The sequence below is a fragment of the Siphateles boraxobius genome, unplaced genomic scaffold (assembly GCF_051911475.1).
Source record: "Siphateles boraxobius isolate OS27281-9 unplaced genomic scaffold, OSU_SipBor_1 202, whole genome shotgun sequence".
Taxonomy (NCBI): domain Eukaryota; kingdom Metazoa; phylum Chordata; class Actinopteri; order Cypriniformes; family Leuciscidae; genus Siphateles; species Siphateles boraxobius.
This window is the reverse complement of record NW_027508814.1, coordinates 133,277-151,346: the sequence shown is the minus strand read 5'-3', so window position 1 is coordinate 151,346 and position 18,070 is coordinate 133,277. Positions and strand designations below refer to the sequence as shown.

The window sequence follows — 18,070 nt, the reverse complement described above, 5'->3', positions numbered from 1 at the left end:
TCTCTCTGTGTGTGTGATCTCTGTGTGCGTGATCTCTGTGTGCCTGATCTCTGTGTGTGTGATCTCTGTGTGTGTGATCTCTGTGCGTGTGATCTCTGTGCGTGTGATCTCTGTGCCTGATCTCTCTGTGCCTGTGATCTCTCTGTGTGTGTGATCTCTGTGTGTGTGTGATCTCTGTGTGTGTGTGATCTCTGTGTGTGTGATATTTGTGCGTGTGATCTCTGTGCGTGTGATCTCTGTGCGTCTGATCTCTGTGCGTGGGATCTCTGTGCGTGGGATCTCTGTGCGTGGGATCTCTGTGCGTGGGATCTCTGTGCGTGGGATCTCTGTGCGTCGGATCTCTGTGCGTCTGATCTCTGTGCGTGGGATCTCTGTGTGTCTGATCTCTGTGTGCCTGATCTCTGTGTGTCTGATCTCTGTGCGTGTGATCTCTGTGCCTGGGATCTCTGTGCGTGGGATCTCTGTGCCTGATCTCTGTGTGCCTGATCTCTGTGTGCCTGATCTCTGTGTGCCTGATCTCTGTGTGCCTGATCCCTGTGTGCCTGATCTCTGTGTGCCTGATCTCTGTGTGTCTGATCTCTGTGCGTGTGATCTCTGTGCCTGGGATCTCTGTGCCTGATCTCTGTGTGTCTGATCTCTGTGTGTGGGATCTGTGTGTGTGTGTGATCTCTGTGTGTGTGATCTCTGTGTGTGTGAGATCGCTTTGTGTGATCTCTGTGTGTGATGTCTGTGTGTGATGTCTGTGTGTGATCTCTGTCTGTGTGATCTCTGTGTGTGTGTGTGTGTGAGTGATATCTGTGTGTGTGATCTCTGTCTGTGTGATCTCTGTGTGTGTGTGTGAGTTATATCTGTGTGTGTGTGATCTCTGTCCTTGTGATCTCTGTGTGTGTGTGTGTGTGTGTGAGTGATATCTTTGTGTGTGATCTCTGTCTGTGTGATCTCTGTGTGTGTGTGTGATCTCTGTGTGGGATCTGTGTGTGTGGGATCTGTGTGTGTGGGATCTGTGTGTGTGGGATCTGTGTGTCTGATCTCTGTGTGTCTGATTTCTGTGCGTGTGATCTCTGTGCGTGTGATCTCTGTGCGTGTGATCTCTGTGCGTGTGATCTCTGTGTGCCTGATCTCTGTGTATGTGATCTCTGTGCGTGTGATCTCTGTGCCTGATCTCTCTGTGTGTGTGATCTCTGTGTGTGTGTGATCTCTGTGTGTGTGTGATCTCTGTGTGTGTGATCTCTGTCTCTGATCTCTGTGTGTGTGATCTCTGTGCCTGATCTCTGTGTCTGATCTCTGTGCGTGTGATCTCTCTGTGCGTGTGATCTCTGTGCGTGTGATCTCTGTGCGTGTGATCTCTGTCTCTGATCTCTGTGTGTGTGATCTCTGTGTGTCTGATCTCTCTGTGCGTGTGATTTCTGTGCGTGTGATCTCTGTGCGTGTGATCTCTGTGCGTGTGATCTCTGTTCGTTTGATCTCTGTGCGTCTGATCTCTGTGCGTGTGATCTCTGTGCGTGTGATCTCTGTGCGTGTGATCTCTGTGTGTGTGATCTCTATGTATGATCTCTGTGTGTCTGATCTCGTTGTGTGGGATCTCTGTGTGTGTGGGATCTCTGTGTTTGTGATTTCTGTGCCTGATCACTGTTTCTGATCTCTGTGTTTGTGATCTCTGTGTGTCTGATCTCTGTGTGCCTGATCTCTGTGTATGTGATCTCTGTGCGTGTGATCTCTGTGCGTGTGATCTCTGTGCCTGATCTCTGTGTCTGATCTCTGTGTGTAAGATCTCTGTGCGTCTGATCTCTGCTTGTGATCTCTGTGTGTGATCTCTGTCTGTGTGATCTCTGTGTGTGTGTGTGATCTCTGTGTGTGTGTGTGATCTCTGTGTGTGTGTGTGATCTCTGTGTGTGTGTGATCTCTGTGTGTGTGTGTGATCTCTGTGTGTGTGTGATCTCTGTGTGTGTGTGTGATCTCTGTCTCTGATCTCTGTGTGTCTGATCTCTGTGCGTGTGATTTCTCTGCGTGTGATCTGTGTGTTTGGGATCTCTGTGTGTGGGATCTCTGTGTGTCTGATCTCTGTGTGCCTGATCTCTGTGTATGTGATCTCTGTGCGTGTGATCTCTGTGCCTGATCTCTGTGTCTGATCTCTGTGTGTAAGATCTCTGTGCGTCTGATCTCTGCTTGTGATCTCTGTGTGTGATCTCTGTCTGTGTGATCTCTGTGTGTGTGTGTGATCTCTGTGTGTGTGTGATCTCTGTCTGTGTGATCTCTTTCTGTGTGATCTCTGTGTGTGTGAGTGATCTCTGTGTGTGTGATCTCTGGGTGTGTGTGTGATCTCTTTGTGTGTGTTTGATATCTGTGTGTGTGTCTGATCTCTGTGTGTGTCTGATCTGTGTCTGATCTCTGTGTGTGTCTGATCTCTGTGTATGTCTGATCTCTGTGTGTCTGATCTGTGTGTGTGGGATCTCTGTGTGTGGGATCTGTGTGTCTGATCTCTGTGTGTCTGACCTCTGTGTGCGTGATCTCTGTGTGCGTGATCTCTGTGTGTCTGATCTCTGTGTGTCTGATCTCTGTGTGTCTGATCTCTGTGTGTGTGATCTCTGTGCGTGTGATCTCTGTGCCTGATCTATGTGCCTGATCTCTCTGTCTGTGTGATCTCTGTCTGTGTGATCTCTGTCTGTGTGATCTCTGTGTGTGTGTGATCTCTGTGTGTGTGTGATCTCTGTGTGTGTGTGATCTCTGTGTGTGTGTGATCTCTGTGTGTGTGTGTGATCTCTGTGTGTGTGTGTGATCTCTGTGTGTGTGTGTGTGATCTCTGTCTCTGATCTCTGTGTGTGTGATCTCTGTGTGTCTGATCTCTGTGCGTGTGATTTCTCTGCGTGTGATCTGTGTGTGTGGGATCTCTGTGTGTGGGATCTCTGTGTGTCTGATCTCTGTGTGTCTGATCTGTGTGTGTGGGATCTCTGTGTGTCTGATCTGTGTGTGTGGGATCTCTGTGTGTCTGATCTCTGTGTGCCTGATCTGTGTCGGATCTATATGTCTGATCTCTGTGTGTGTGATCTCTGTGTGTGTGATCTCTGTGTGTGTCGGATCTCTGTGTGTGTCGGATCTCTGTGTGTGGGATCTCTGTGTGTGGGATCTCTGTGTGTGGGATCTCTGTGTTTGGGATCTGTGTGTGTGGGATCTGTGTGTGGGATCTCTGTGTGTGGGATCTCTGTGTGTGGGATCTCTGTGTGTGGGATCTCTGTGTGTGGGATCTCTGTGTGTGTGATCTCTGTGTGTGGGATCTGTGTGTGTGGGATCTCTGTGTGTGGGATCTCTGTGTGTGGGATCTGTGTGTGTGGGATCTCTGTGTGTGGGATCTCTGTGTGTCTGATCTGTGTGTGTGGGATCTGTGTGTGTCTGATCTCTGTGTGTCGGATCTCTGTGTGTCTGATCTCTGTGTGTCTGATCTCTGTGTGTCTGATCTCTGTGTGTCTGATCTCTGTGTGTCTGATCTCTGTGCGTGATCTCTGTGTGTGTGATCTCTGTGTGTGTGATCTCTGTGCCTGATCTCTGTGTGTGTGATCTCTGTGTGTGATCTCTGTGTGTGTGATCTCTGTGTTTGTGATCTCTGTGTGTGTGTGGGATCTGTGTGTGTGGGATCTCTGTGTGTGGGATCTCTGTGTGTGGGATCTCTGTGTGTCTGATCTGTGTGTGTGGGATCTCTGTGTGTGTGGGATCTCTGTGTGTGTGGGATCTCTGTGTGTGTGGGATCTCTGTGTGTGTGGGATCTCTGTTTGTGGGATCTCTGTGTGTGGGATCTCTGTGTGTCTGATTTGTGTGTCTGGGATCTCTGTGTGTCAGATCTTTGTGTGTCTGATCTCTGTGTGTGATCTCTGTGTGTGTAAGATCTCTGTGTGTAAGATCTCTGTGCGTCTGATCTCTGCTTGTGATCTCTGTGTGTGTGTGATCTCTGTCTGTGTGATCTCTGTCTGTGTGTGATCTCTGTGTGTGTGTGATCTCTGTGTGTGTGTGATCTCTCTGTGTGTGTGATCTCTGTGTGTCTGATTTGTGTGTCTGGGATCTCTGTGTGTCTGATCTTTGTGTGTCTGATCTCTGTGTGTGATCTCTGTGTGTGTAAGATCTCTGTGTGTAAGATCTCTGTGCGTCTGATCTCTGCTTGTGATCTCTGTGTGTGTGTGTGTGATCTCTGTCTGTGTGATCTCTGTCTGTGTGATCTCTGTGTGTGTGTGATCTCTGTGTGTGTGTGATCTCTCTGTGTGTGTGATCTCTGTGTGTGTGTGATCTCTGTGTGTGTGATCTCTGTCTCTGATCTCTGTCTGTGTGATCTCTGTCTGTGTGTGATCTCTCTGTGTGTGTGATCTCTGTGTGTGTGTGATCTCTGTGTGTGTGTGATCTCTCTGTGTGTGTGATCTCTGTGTGTCTGATTTGTGTGTCTGGGATCTCTGTGTGTCTGATCTTTGTGTGTCTGATCTCTGTGTGTGATCTCTGTGTGTGTAAGATCTCTGTGTGTAAGATCTCTGTGCGTCTGATCTCTGCTTGTGATCTCTGTGTGTGTGTGTGTGATCTCTGTCTGTGTGATCTCTGTCTGTGTGATCTCTGTGTGTGTGTGATCTCTGTGTGTGTGTGTGATCTCTGTGTGTGTGTGTGATCTCTGTGTGTGTGTGATCTCTGTGTGTGTGTGATCTCTGTGTGTGTGTGTGTGATCTCTGTGTGTGTGTGATCTCTGTGTGTGTGTGATCTCTGTGTGTGTGTGTGATCTCTGTCTCTGATCTCTGTGTGTCTGATCTCTGTGCGTGTGATTTCTCTGCGTGTGATCTGTGTGTTTGGGATCTCTGTGTGTGGGATCTCTGTGTGTCTGATCTCTGTGTGCCTGATCTCTGTGTATGTGATCTCTGTGCGTGTGATCTCTGTGCCTGATCTCTGTGTCTGATCTCTGTGTGTAAGATCTCTGTGCGTCTGATCTCTGCTTGTGATCTCTGTGTGTGATCTCTGTCTGTGTGATCTCTGTGTGTGTGTGTGATCTCTGTGTGTGTGTGATCTCTGTCTGTGTGATCTCTTTCTGTGTGATCTCTGTGTGTGTGAGTGATCTCTGTGTGTGTGATCTCTGGGTGTGTGTGTGATCTCTTTGTGTGTGTTTGATATCTGTGTGTGTGTCTGATCTCTGTGTGTGTCTGATCTGTGTCTGATCTCTGTGTGTGTCTGATCTCTGTGTATGTCTGATCTCTGTGTGTCTGATCTGTGTGTGTGGGATCTCTGTGTGTGGGATCTGTGTGTCTGATCTCTGTGTGTCTGACCTCTGTGTGCGTGATCTCTGTGTGCGTGATCTCTGTGTGTCTGATCTCTGTGTGTCTGATCTCTGTGTGTGTGATCTCTGTGCGTGTGATCTCTGTGCCTGATCTATGTGCCTGATCTCTCTGTCTGTGTGATCTCTGTCTGTGTGATCTCTGTCTGTGTGATCTCTGTGTGTGTGTGATCTCTGTGTGTGTGTGATCTCTGTGTGTGTGTGATCTCTGTGTGTGTGTGATCTCTGTGTGTGTGTGTGATCTCTGTGTGTGTGTGTGATCTCTGTGTGTGTGTGTGATCTCTGTGTGTGTGTGTGTGATCTCTGTCTCTGATCTCTGTGTGTGTGATCTCTGTGTGTCTGATTTCTGTGCGTGTGATTTCTCTGCGTGTGATCTGTGTGTGTGGGATCTCTGTGTGTGGGATCTCTGTGTGTCTGATCTCTGTGTGTCTGATCTGTGTGTGTGGGATCTCTGTGTGTCTGATCTGTGTGTGTGGGATCTCTGTGTGTCTGATCTCTGTGTGCCTGATCTGTGTCGGATCTATATGTCTGATCTCTGTGTGTGTGATCTCTGTGTGTGTCGGATCTCTGTGTGTGGGATCTCTGTGTGTGGGATCTCTGTGTGTGGGATCTCTGTGTTTGGGATCTGTGTGTGTGGGATCTGTGTGTGGGATCTCTGTGTGTGGGATCTCTGTGTGTGGGATCTCTGTGTGTGGGATCTCTGTGTGTGGGATCTCTGTGTGTGGGATCTCTGTGTGTGGGATCTGTGTGTGTGGGATCTCTGTGTGTGGGATCTCTGTGTGTGGGATCTGTGTGTGTGGGATCTCTGTGTGTGGGATCTCTGTGTGTCTGATCTGTGTGTGTGGGATCTGTGTGTGTCTGATCTCTGTGTGTCGGATCTCTGTGTGTCTGATCTCTGTGTGTCTGATCTCTGTGTGTCTGATCTCTGTGTGTCTGATCTCTGTGCGTGATCTCTGTGTGTGTGATCTCTGTGTGTGTGATCTCTGTGCCTGATCTCTGTGTGTGTGATCTCTGTGTGGGATCTCTGTGTGTGTGATCTCTGTGTTTGTGATCTCTGTGTGTGTGTGGGATCTGTGTGTGTGGGATCTCTGTGTGTGGGATCTCTGTGTGTGGGATCTCTGTGTGTCTGATCTGTGTGTGTGGGATCTCTGTGTGTGTGGGATCTCTGTGTGTGTGGGATCTCTGTGTGTGTGGGATCTCTGTGTGTGTGGGATCTCTGTTTGTGGGATCTCTGTGTGTGGGATCTCTGTGTGTCTGATTTGTGTGTCTGGGATCTCTGTGTGTCAGATCTTTGTGTGTCTGATTTCTGTGTGTGATCTCTGTGTGTGTAAGATCTCTGTGTGTAAGATCTCTGTGCGTCTGATCTCTGCTTGTGATCTCTGTGTGTGTGTGATCTCTGTCTGTGTGATCTCTGTCTGTGTGTGATCTCTGTGTGTGTGTGATCTCTGTGTGTGTGTGATCTCTCTGTGTGTGTGATCTCTGTGTGTCTGATTTGTGTGTCTGGGATCTCTGTGTGTCTGATCTTTGTGTGTCTGATCTCTGTGTGTGATCTCTGTGTGTGTAAGATCTCTGTGTGTAAGATCTCTGTGCGTCTGATCTCTGCTTGTGATCTCTGTGTGTGTGTGTGTGATCTCTGTCTGTGTGATCTCTGTCTGTGTGATCTCTGTGTGTGTGTGATCTCTGTGTGTGTGTGATCTCTCTGTGTGTGTGATCTCTGTGTGTGTGTGATCTCTGTGTGTGTGATCTCTGTCTCTGATCTCTGTGTGTGTGATCTCTGTGCCTGATCTCTGTGTCTGATCTCTGTGCGTGTGATCTCTCTGTGTGTCTGATCTCTGTGCGTGTGATCTCTGTGCGTGTGATTTATCTGCGTGTGATCTGTGTGTGTGGGATCTCTGTGTGTCTGATCTGTGTGTGTGGGATCTCTGTGTGTCTGATCTGTGTGTGTGGGATCTCTGTGTGTCTGATCTGTGTGTGTGGGATCTCTGTGTGCCTGATCTGTGTCGGATCTATATGTCTGATCTCTGTCTGATATCTCTGTGTGTGTGATCTCTGTGTATGTCTGATCTCTGTGTGTGTCGGATCTCTGTGTGTGGGATCTCTGTGTGTGGGATCTCTGTGTGTGGGATCTCTGTGTGTGGGATCTCTGTGTGTGTGATCTGTGTGTGTGGGATCTGTGTGTGTGATCTGTGTGTGTGGGATCTCTGTGTGTGTGATCTGTGTGTGTGGGATCTCTGTGTGTGTGATCTGTGTGTGTGGGATCTCTGTGTGTGGGATCTCTGTGTGTGGGATCTGTGTGTGTGGGATCTGTGTGTGTGGGATCTGTGTGTGTGGGATCTCTGTGTGTGGGATCTCTGTGTGTGGGATCTCTGTGTGTGGGATCTCTGTGTGTGGGATCTGTGTGTGTGGGATCTCTGTGTGTCTGATCTGTGTGTGTGTGGGATCTCTGTGTGTGGGATCTGTGTGTGTGGGATCTGTGTGTGTGGGATCTCTGTGTGTGTGGGATCTCTGTGTTTGTGGGATCTCTGTTTGTGGGATCTCTGTGTGTCTGATTTGTGTGTCTGGGATCTCTGTGTGTCTGATCTTTGTGTGTCTGATCTCTGTGTGTGCGATCTCTGTGTGATATCTCTGTGTGTGATCTCTGTGAGATCTCTGTGTGTGATCTCTGTGTCTGATCTCTGTTTGCTCCTTGTCTGATCTCTGTGTGTGATCTCGGTGTCTGATCTCTGTGTGATCTCTGTGTCTGATCTCCATGTCTGATCTCTGCAGACGGTGTTCTCTGAGGTGGTGGGAGGGAAGAAACGAAAGCAAGATACTGAAACCAGCAAAAAGAAAACATTACCAGGAAAAGATGAAGAGTTCTACATCCCGTACAGACCCAAAGATTTCGACTCAGAGCGAGGGTACGGCCGACGCCTTCTTTATTATTATTATGTATAATATGCTTTATTATTATTCAACATGCTCAATTGGGAAACTGTTAAATCTGGTTTGTGTCTTTGTCTGTCTGTGTGTGCGTGCGTGCGTGTGTGTGTAGGCTGAGTCTCGGGGCAGATGCGGGCTCGTTCGAGCATCAAGCCTCCTCTGCAGTTCTGGATCTGATGGGTGACGAGAGCAAATCTTTAAATCAACACAAGAGCCTGATGAAGTGGTGAGCAGCGCCGGCTTTTACACGTGACCCTGTGCACGCCTGGTAATCCTGACAACACGTGTTCTTATCCTGACATGCGTGTTCTCCACAGGGATCGCAAGAGGAAGCGCTTTGTCCATGACACGGGTAAAGACGACAAACACAAGAAGATCAAGACAGAGAGTGGAACGGTGGTCAGCGGCAAGAAGAAGAAAAAGAACTTGTATCCTTCTGGAAAAGAGTCTATTCACAGTTTCAGAGCAGCTTTACAGGAAATCATGCTGTTAATGTCTTCATTTCTAACAGCAGATTAGATCTGGGCGATGGGATGGTTTACATTACATTAACATTACATTTATTCATTTATCAGACGCTTTTATCCAAAGTGACTTACAAATGAGAACAATACAAGCAGTTAAACTAACAGTAGGACAACAATACCTTAAATGCTATGACACCTCTCAGTTTAATTTTAACAGTTTATTTTTTAAATAGTAGAATAAAATAGAAGAGAAGAGAAAGTGTTATTATTACTGGATCAAGTGCTGCCGAAAAAGATACGTCTTCAGCAGTTTCTTGAAAGTGGCGACTGACTCAGAAGCTCTGGTTGAGTTAGGCAGATCATTCCACCAACAAGGAACAGTCATGGTAAAGGTCTGAGAAAGAGATTTTGTGCCTCTGAGATGGTACCACAAGACGACATTCGCTAACAGAGCGCAAGTTTCTGGATGGCACATAAGTCTGAAGTAATGAGTTTAGGTACGAGGGAGCAGTGCCAGTGGTTGTTCTGTAGGCAAACATCAGTGACTTGAATTTAATGCGAGCGGCAACTGCAACCAGTGCAATTTTGTGAGGAGAGGAGTGACGTGTGTCTCTTCGGCTCATTAAAGACCACTCTGGCTGCAGTTATGGATGATGAGCTTAGCTGAATGGAGAAGTTGTGATGAAGTGTTGGGTTGGCCGGGACAACAAGTAGCTCTGTCTTCGCAAGGTTTAGTTGAAGGTGGTGGTCCTTCATCCAGCCAGAAATGTCTGTCAGGCAGGCTGAGATACGAGCAGCTACCGTCAGATCGTCCGGCTGGAATGAAAGGTAGAGTTGCGTGTCATCAGCGTAGCAATGATAGGAAAAGCCATGTTTCTGAATGACAGATCTTTGTGATGTCATGTAGATGGAGAAGAGGAGTGGTCCAAGCACTGAGCCCTGAGGCACCCCAGTAGCTAGATGTTGGGTCTTAGATGCCACACCTCTCCACAACACCCTAAAGGACCTACCTGAGAGGTGAGACTCGAACCATTGGAGTGCAGTTCCCGAGATGCCCTTCATCTTTAGGATTGACAGGAGGATCTGGTTGGTTAACTGTGTCAAAGGCAGCAGATCCAGCAGGATGAGAACTGAGGATTTGGAAGCTGCTCTTGCCAGTCTCAGAGCTTCAATTACTGAGAGCAGGGCAGTCTCAGTCGAGTGTCCGCTTTTGAAACCAGACTGATTGTTGTCCAAGAGGTTGTTCTGTGTAAGGAGGAGATCTGTTTGAAAACAACTCGTTCAAGTGTTTTCGCGAACAAATGGAAGAAGAGATACTGGTCTGTAACTTGCTAGATGTGCTGGATTTAAAGTGGGTTTCTTAAGCAGTGGGGTTACCGAGCCTGCTTAAAAGCTGTGGGAAAGTTACCAGTGTGAAGAGAGGTGTTTATGATGTGTGTGAGTGTGGGTACAACTAAAGTAGGGAGTGGCGCGGGCTGGCCTGGAAGAAAGGGGGCAGAAGTTGTCCAAGCAGGATGTTAAAGTGGAGAAGAGAGTATCAGTTGCACTGTTAGTATCTAGTGTTGAGAGCTGATCAGGTGGAGGAAGTGTGGATGAGACCAAAGAGGATAGGTGAGAGGGTGAAAGTGAGCGTAGGTTCCGTCGAAAGGTGACCTGTGGAGGAGTGTGTGTTGTGTTCTGAGGCAGGTTGAGGGAGAGATTGAGGAGGAAATGATCTGTGGTGTGCAGCGGAGTGACCCGTGTATTGTCCGTGGAGCAGTAGCGCGTGTAGATAAGGTCCACTTGGTTACCTGATTTGTGTGTAGCCACGGTAGATACTCGTTTGAGGTCGAATGAGGCAAGCAGGGTGTGGAAATCGGCAGCCTGAGGTTTTTCTTGGTGGATGTTGAAGTCTCCAAGAATTACGAGAGGAGTACCATCTTCAGGGAAGGATGAGAGTAGCACATCAAGCTCCTCCAAAAAACTGCCGCGTTTTTACCAGGGTAAACACAGTAACGAAGAGCCGCGCTAAAAATCCAATCTCTAGGTTTACATTAAGAGACGATATAAACATTCAAGCCCAGGACTTTTGTCACACTTGAACCATGAATACACAAAAACAAATGAAAGGATTTGAATAGTTTTGTGGTTGAAATTTAAAAAAGTATCAAAACCTTCCCTTGCCAGTAAATTTGACCCCCTTAGGAATGAATGGAATGTGAGGAATGCTTCAGTACACAGAAAAACCTAAAAATGCTCAATTCAAACGAAAAATGCTAAAACTTTAGCAAAAAATGTTTGTATAATGTCTACATGTGTATCTGAATGCATACTGAAGTTAACTGACTTTAGGACCCAGCGGAACAGCTCATTTGCTCCATATAGAGATATAAGGCCATCTAGTGGCAGTAGTCATGAAATATCATGTTATATTATTATTTTTCCACAAGCTGAATTTTGAGCTGAATTTTAAAGGGTTATGAATGAAATTGTGAGTTATTTTGAATTTAAGTTGAAAGAATGTGAGGAATGTGCTTAAATTTATTATTTATTTATCAAATTTAGTAATAAGGTAAAAGGTAAATAAAATAAAAATAACAAAAAAAAAAGAAAATGGAAAAATATCAAAATGAAATAAAATAAGCTTTCTGGACAAAAAAAAATTAAGTAATAATTTTAGGGCTTCGGGTCATTTTGACCCGCGAGAGAAAGATGTTACAAAGTACGAATTAAACGTATGCACAGATGAATTGTTCAAAATAAGATCTATAACATTGGGTGAATTTTCATTTCATGCCAGTTTTACAAGAATAAATTAAGTGTGAATTGTGACGGTTGGCCTGTTGTCCCTGTGTTCATGAAGGAGAATTTAAACATTTTAATTTGATTATCGCTACAGATTTTTGCGCCAAACATTAATTTTGATGTGAACAGGCTTAAGACCAGGAAGAGGAATTAAGAAAGAATTGTTGATCCCATGTGGGCTAGTGAAGGTCTGATTTAAAAACTGTGTGTCAGTTGTTTTTCCTGACTTTTGTCCAGTTATGAAGAATGGAAGAAGAAGAATAAGATGGATGACCGAGCGTCAGACTCGGATGGAGAAACGGGAGGACCGTCGCGAGGGAGGAACTCCAGCGGTAAGAGACCAATGCTAAGTCCCAATTCCCCTACTGTTACTACGCCTTAAAAGTATGTACTCTTTTGAGTGTGCAGCAAAAGAGTAGGCAAGCTTTGGGACGCAGTACTTCGTCATCTTTAACAGACAGCTCTGTCGCTTAGTTGCGTGCTTAAACGTCCTCAATGTCTGTATTTTTTAAAACACTTCTCATTAAAACTCAAAATCATCCAGTGATCACATGACATCCGCTCTCTTAAGTACTAGTTTGTGTTGTGGTTTCTTCAGGTCGTGGAGGAAGAGGAGGAGCTTATGGCCAGACGAGAGGAAGAGGAGGAGCTTATGGCCAGTCGAGAGGAAGAGGAGGAGCTTATGGCCAGGCGGGAGGAAGAGGAGGAGCTTATGGCCAAGCGGGAGGAAGAGGAGGAGCTCATGCCGAGAGCGGCTCGCGTGTACGATCGGAGCTGAAGAACCGCGATCAGATCCTCAAGCTACGCAAGCGTAAAGCTAAACAGCAGTTCCTGCAGAGCGGCGGCATGAAGAAGCTGCGCGCGAAAGGAAAGCAGCGGCTACAGGAAGTGATGCGATCCGGCTTCGGGCGCGGCGGCAACAAGAAGGGAAAGATGAGGAAGAGACTTTAATAGAGGAATCGATACGAACAATCACGCTTCCACGGAAAACAAGATGGACGTCTGAAACTCTTTTACTGAAACGTTTCATGCACGTGTTTCTCTCTGTCTGCATTAAAGGAGATGTTTCGGTTCAACTATCGACAGAATGTCCATTACCACTGAAAATTATTTCCATTGCAGTTTCCTAAATTTTGTTGTTGTTGAACAATTACTAAAACCGTCAGTTACAGGAAGACCCTAAAGTGCCACAACTTTCTACTGGTTTACGTGAGATTGGTGTGATAGAAATGTTTACTGAACTTTTGTCTTTAAGTTTCAGTGTCATCATGAACACGTGACACCAGGAGAGCCTGTGAGTTTCAAATTATGTGTGACGGGTTCTCAAAACCCCTTAAATTAAGAAACCCTTTAATGATTAATTTGTTTATAATTATGCTAAGGGTTCACTCTTAAAGTTGACATGAAACTGAAGTTGTGCCCGTCTTTTCTTCCCTATTGTGTCGTATATCCGAGTGAAACGCTTCTGGAACAAGACCAAATGTAAAAAATAAAACAAAGGGTTGCTATTGGCTGATCTCATGTGAGTGACAGGTCGCCCCGCCCTCGTCATCAGAGAAGAGATGCTGCAAGAGGAACTTATTCTGATTCAAGATTATTAACAATAATGATGTGCACCCATAAATCATTTAGAATAAATGATATTCCATAAAAATAAGTTTTGTTTTAGTTTAATGGTGACTAGCAAGCGTTCTAAATGTATGTTAAATAGTTCCTATATAACAGAGGACAATTTATTGATCGTGGTCCGTGAAAAAAAAATATTTTATACAGAATACCGATATTTCTGCACAAATGTTTTACAAAAAAAATATATGTAATATCTAGTTTAACACTATTTACCTCGACATCTAGAGGGAACAGCCATTTAGTGGTGTCCGAAACTGTAGTGGATGTTATTGAGTGCTCTCATTCAATCCCACAATGCACCACGAGTGACAGAGTTAAAGATAAATCTTTTCATCTTACTATTGAAGCTGCTAGTTTGCTAAGTTTTAAATTATTATTTATCAGCAAGCTCAAACTTTGCAACTTCGGCAGCCCATCCGGCGCACTATTGTCTGAATTCACTCGGGTTTCATTCACTCACTCCAAGTGAATTAATGTATAATATTGAGTTGGGCTGTTGTGCCGAATTTCAACATCCTGCCAAATTATTACTTGAAGTCAGTACCTGAATCCTAACCCCACCCCCACAACTAATCTTAACCCTACCGGGGGGTTGAAATTCGGCACAATACCTGTCGGATGAATTAAATAAATTCAGATTGTATACGTTGGTAATAGGCATAATCTTACGCTAAAAGAAGTTTCGTGCCTCTAAAAAGTGCGTTCGACCTTCTTTTTGATCTGAACGGTGTGGAAAACAGAGTTTAGCCACAGATTTGTCCCACCGCCTAGAACAACTGAATGCTTTTTTAAGCGCCTCCATACTTGAAAAACCGTTTAAAACTACTTTAAAACAGGAAATGAAGGTATTTACGTACATATTTTTTAGCGGTTCTATTTGCACGGGATTAGTAGCATCAGGGTAATTTTTCTGGACCTTTTTACTGAAGGTAAAACAAAAGTCGCCGTGATCTTTACTGTAATGATAACTGAGATGTCCATTCGGACGGGACTAAAATCACTGAGAAGCTTTGGAAATAATCACTTTACCCCACCTCTCCATGTTAAACTAGTCCGTGTGATTCCAGCGCGCATGCGTCACAGGAATTCTTCCCGCGCAGGCATTTGACGGGTGCAGTGAATGATGGGGACGCGGTAAGTCCCGCTGAACTATGATGGTGATGATTATGAAGATGGGTGTAATTGATGGCTTGTAAAATGGAAAACTCTTAAAGTGTTTAAGCAATATTCCCTTTCACACATCTCGGTAAATTACCGGTAAATATGCAGTTGACACAAACAGCGGCGTTCTGGCTTGTTAAAAAATATAAAGTTTAGCCCCTACTGTAAACAGCGAGGAGTAATCACATCACATCATCTCCACAAGAACTTCAGCTCTATCCCTAATCAGTGAATATGGTATAACCGCTCATTTGAAGGCCATGCATGATGCAACATCATCACAGAAAGGCAACGAGGGGTCGCGCAGATTACGATATCACACAAATAAATATTGTATTTTACTTTTTTTGTATTTTACAAATTTAAAATCATATACACATACAAAACACTAATAAATATAATCAAAACATTGTAACCAAGTTTTTATTTAATAGACTATATTTAATTGACTAGATTTGAAGCTACTGAAACTGTCATTCAATATGAAAATAAATTTTGATTTGGTTTACTATGAATAGATGTGTCGTAATCAATAATAGCCTAATTGTAACGGTCTCATCTCGAGCTTTCTTTCCCGCTCGCAGCTGCAAAACATTCCTGAGGTAAATAAACTTATATCGTTTCAAACCCACAAGACTTTCGTTAATAACACATCTTTTGTGTTATTAAACACAAAAGAATATATATTTTTAATATTCTATCTTCACTTTTGTTCATCCATTGCACAACCAAGATTTTCATGCCTCAAAGGTCATCATGACATTGTAAACGAATCTATATGCTTTAAGTCTTCTGAAGAGACACGACCACTTTATAATTTAGCATTTTATTCACACATTGATCAAGTAAACGGCAAGCATTGACCATATGCCTATCTTTTTGAAAACAGTTTCATACGTTCAGAAAGGGTTGACTTGGTATCAAGGTGCTTGTACTTCAAAAGTAAGACATTTGATTGATGTACTATAAGATATGAGCCCTTTAATATATTCATCTGATCCCCGGAGGAATGTTTTCCCTTCGAGAGCTCCAGCATGTGAACTATTAAAACCCTTCTGATAGCAGCTAATCCCAGCGAGCGCTGCACTTCCAGCTTTCCAATCAGCGAAGAGGAGCGATCAGTCTTATCAGCGTTCCCAGTTATCAGCGTTCCCAGGCCGGACACGCCGTCCTCTCCAGAAGCGCTGAGCTGCTTATCCATGTGGAGTGGAGCCATTATTAGCCTGTCAATCAGGCCCCGGGGTCACGGGGGCTCCGGGTGTGTACAGCGCCGTAACTCGCAGCTTCACTGTCACACCAAGATACATCGTTGAAGAAATCATCTAGCTAGTCACGACTGTTTCCCAAAACCATATTGTCGCAAATTGGTCATTCAACCACGTTGGTTAATTATGACCACGCAGGTGTTAATTACTAATACTGTAATTACTACTGTTGATGAATCTGTTTTAGATCGAATAATGCTGGATGTTTTGCTATAAATTACAGACATGACATTTGAGGGTTAATTCTCATTTAGGCCTATTTTGCTTTATTTCCAGATTCAATCATAGTCTCACATTGAGTCCACATGTCATGGAAACTAGAAACTCTTCTAACGATATCTGACGCTCAAACACACAACTCTGCGATGCTGTTTGCGAATGTTCGTTGGAACGATGGTTTTGGGAAACACCGACTCGTTGAACTGCTGATAACGACAGAACTTGAGACCATAGTTGGCTAACGATGCTTTTGGGAAACACACTCCTGATTGGAGAAACGGGTCGACGGCAAACGACCGCTGCCAGACGAGGCCCTTCATAATCCCTGTTTGTCTTCGGTTTTGGCATTCTAATTGGACGCCGCCGCTCAGGTGAAACGCTCTGATTGGACGCCGTGGCTCAGGTGAAACGCTCTGATTGGACGACGTGGCTCAGGTGAAACGAGGTGAAACGCTCTGATTGGACGCCGTCGGTCAGTGTTTCCTGTAGGAGGGGCAACGTTTCCCGATAGTTCCTGTTGAGCCAATGATTGACGCACGCAAATGGAAATACTCAACCCGATCTCACAGCAATTTGTACAAATTTTATGAGGTGGCTAATTCATTCAAATTCATACGACCACACTCGTAGGAATTGGTCGTGAGATAGCGTTGCAATACTAGCGGTGTAACGATACCCTTATGTCACGATTCGATACCAGGATACTGAACTCAGGATACGATATTATTGCGATATAAGACATATGTTGATTAAAATGCTAATTTTTATATTACAATGTGTGAAAATTAATATACTTTGACTTGATGCTGGAAACCCGATGCACAGAATAACAATAGGCCCTATTCATGATTCTGAACCTGAAAATACAGAATTATTTTAGACGAATATGCTTTCACTCTGTCACTGACTAGATATATTTTAAATAATGTACGCCACTTTTTACACAAATATTCCTCGATTGCATTATTATACATTATTACACGGCTCTGTGGAATTCTTGATTCTGATTGGTCAATCCGTTCATCCAGCAGTTTATTATTCCCAGATAACAACAGAACACAGAAACTCAGGTTCATCTAGGTCACTGAAGTCAGCAGCGCTATATACTCGCTACGAACCGTTTTTCTTCGCGGAAGTTTTGCGTTTAGTGAGCCTATAAAATATTAAAACTCAGTCGAATCAATATTTAGTGCACAGTTACTTAATTATGCCATCCAGTATCGTGGACTCGCTCTCTCTAATCCAGTACAATTAAAAAGAACAAAAACAACAACTAATATTTAACAACATAAAACTTTAACAACTTAATAAATTATTTATTTTTTACAATTTATTATAGGCCCCAATAATGAAAAGTTTATTTTTATTCAGAAATTCTGTGTTATGTATTTTAATTGTTCTGGATTTATGATTTAAAACAAATTAGCTTTAAAAATCTAAATCGCTGATATCAAATGAAGGCATAAAACATAAACTCTTTATTTCATCTTGTAAAGTTAGTGAACCGCATGTTAGGAGCTTTATTAACTCTCTTTATTAACTCTTTTATTAAATCTCAGCCCTGCTTATTGAAATGCATTGGAATATATCAGATCAGGGGTCGGCAACCTATTTGTCATAAAGTGCCATTTTTAAGTCCCCCCCCCCCCCCCCCCCCCCCCAGGTTTAAATAAACATAAACATGTTAATGGCTAACACAGAAATAGTACAGAAATTAAAATGTTTCCCATGAAATTTGTTTTAGATTTCATCTTTGTTTTCAGGCCTAAATTAGACTTTGAAGAACAGATTGGACCTGGTCATTCGTGTTTTTACTGACTTCTTTCAGTTTTGTTAAAAGTGTTACACTTCCACTTGGCAACATAACTGCATCTCACTACTTTTAATGAAGACAACTGTGTGTTAAGCTTCAGAATGTAAGCTAAACTTTCAGTTTCATTTGCGCAGTTTGCACGTCGGCTTGCTGAAGAGATGCGTGTTGCAGCAGCGTCATATAAACCGGGAGCCGTTATAACACCCGCATGTTTTTTTTTTTTTTTTTACCAATTTGGGAGGATTAAAATTTACATTTGTGACTTCAACAAGCATATATAATGCATGTATGCATTTTGTTCATTTTCATCTGGAATATGTAAAAGTGTGCTCTCAATCAGAGGGCATTTGTCTCAGGATTGGATAGCTTTCCAATCGGAGAAAAAACATGAAGTGATCAGGTACGCATGAACGGAGTTTCCACATGCATCGCAGTCATTTTAACATGTATGGAATGTTTAATAAGGACTCTTTACACTTGGTTGAAATTTATAGCATTAACTATTTGCAGCGGAACG

General features: G+C 44.1%; 1 protein-coding gene across 1 annotated transcript in view; it reads left to right on the top strand.

Annotated features, from left to right (window-relative positions):
• The window catches only part of ddx54 (DEAD (Asp-Glu-Ala-Asp) box polypeptide 54), a 45,960-nt gene extending 32,983 nt beyond the window's left edge, over window positions 1-12,977 (top strand). Inside the window, exons 16-20 of the mRNA XM_077237494.1 lie at window positions 8,060-8,193; window positions 8,328-8,441; window positions 8,533-8,643; window positions 11,704-11,798; window positions 12,065-12,977. Of these exons, the coding sequence (XP_077093609.1) occupies window positions 8,060-8,193; window positions 8,328-8,441; window positions 8,533-8,643; window positions 11,704-11,798; window positions 12,065-12,417 (807 nt within the window). The 3' untranslated portion in view covers window positions 12,418-12,977. The remainder of the gene's footprint in view (window positions 1-8,059; window positions 8,194-8,327; window positions 8,442-8,532; window positions 8,644-11,703; window positions 11,799-12,064) is intronic.
• Window positions 12,978-18,070: the final 5,093 nt, after the last annotated feature.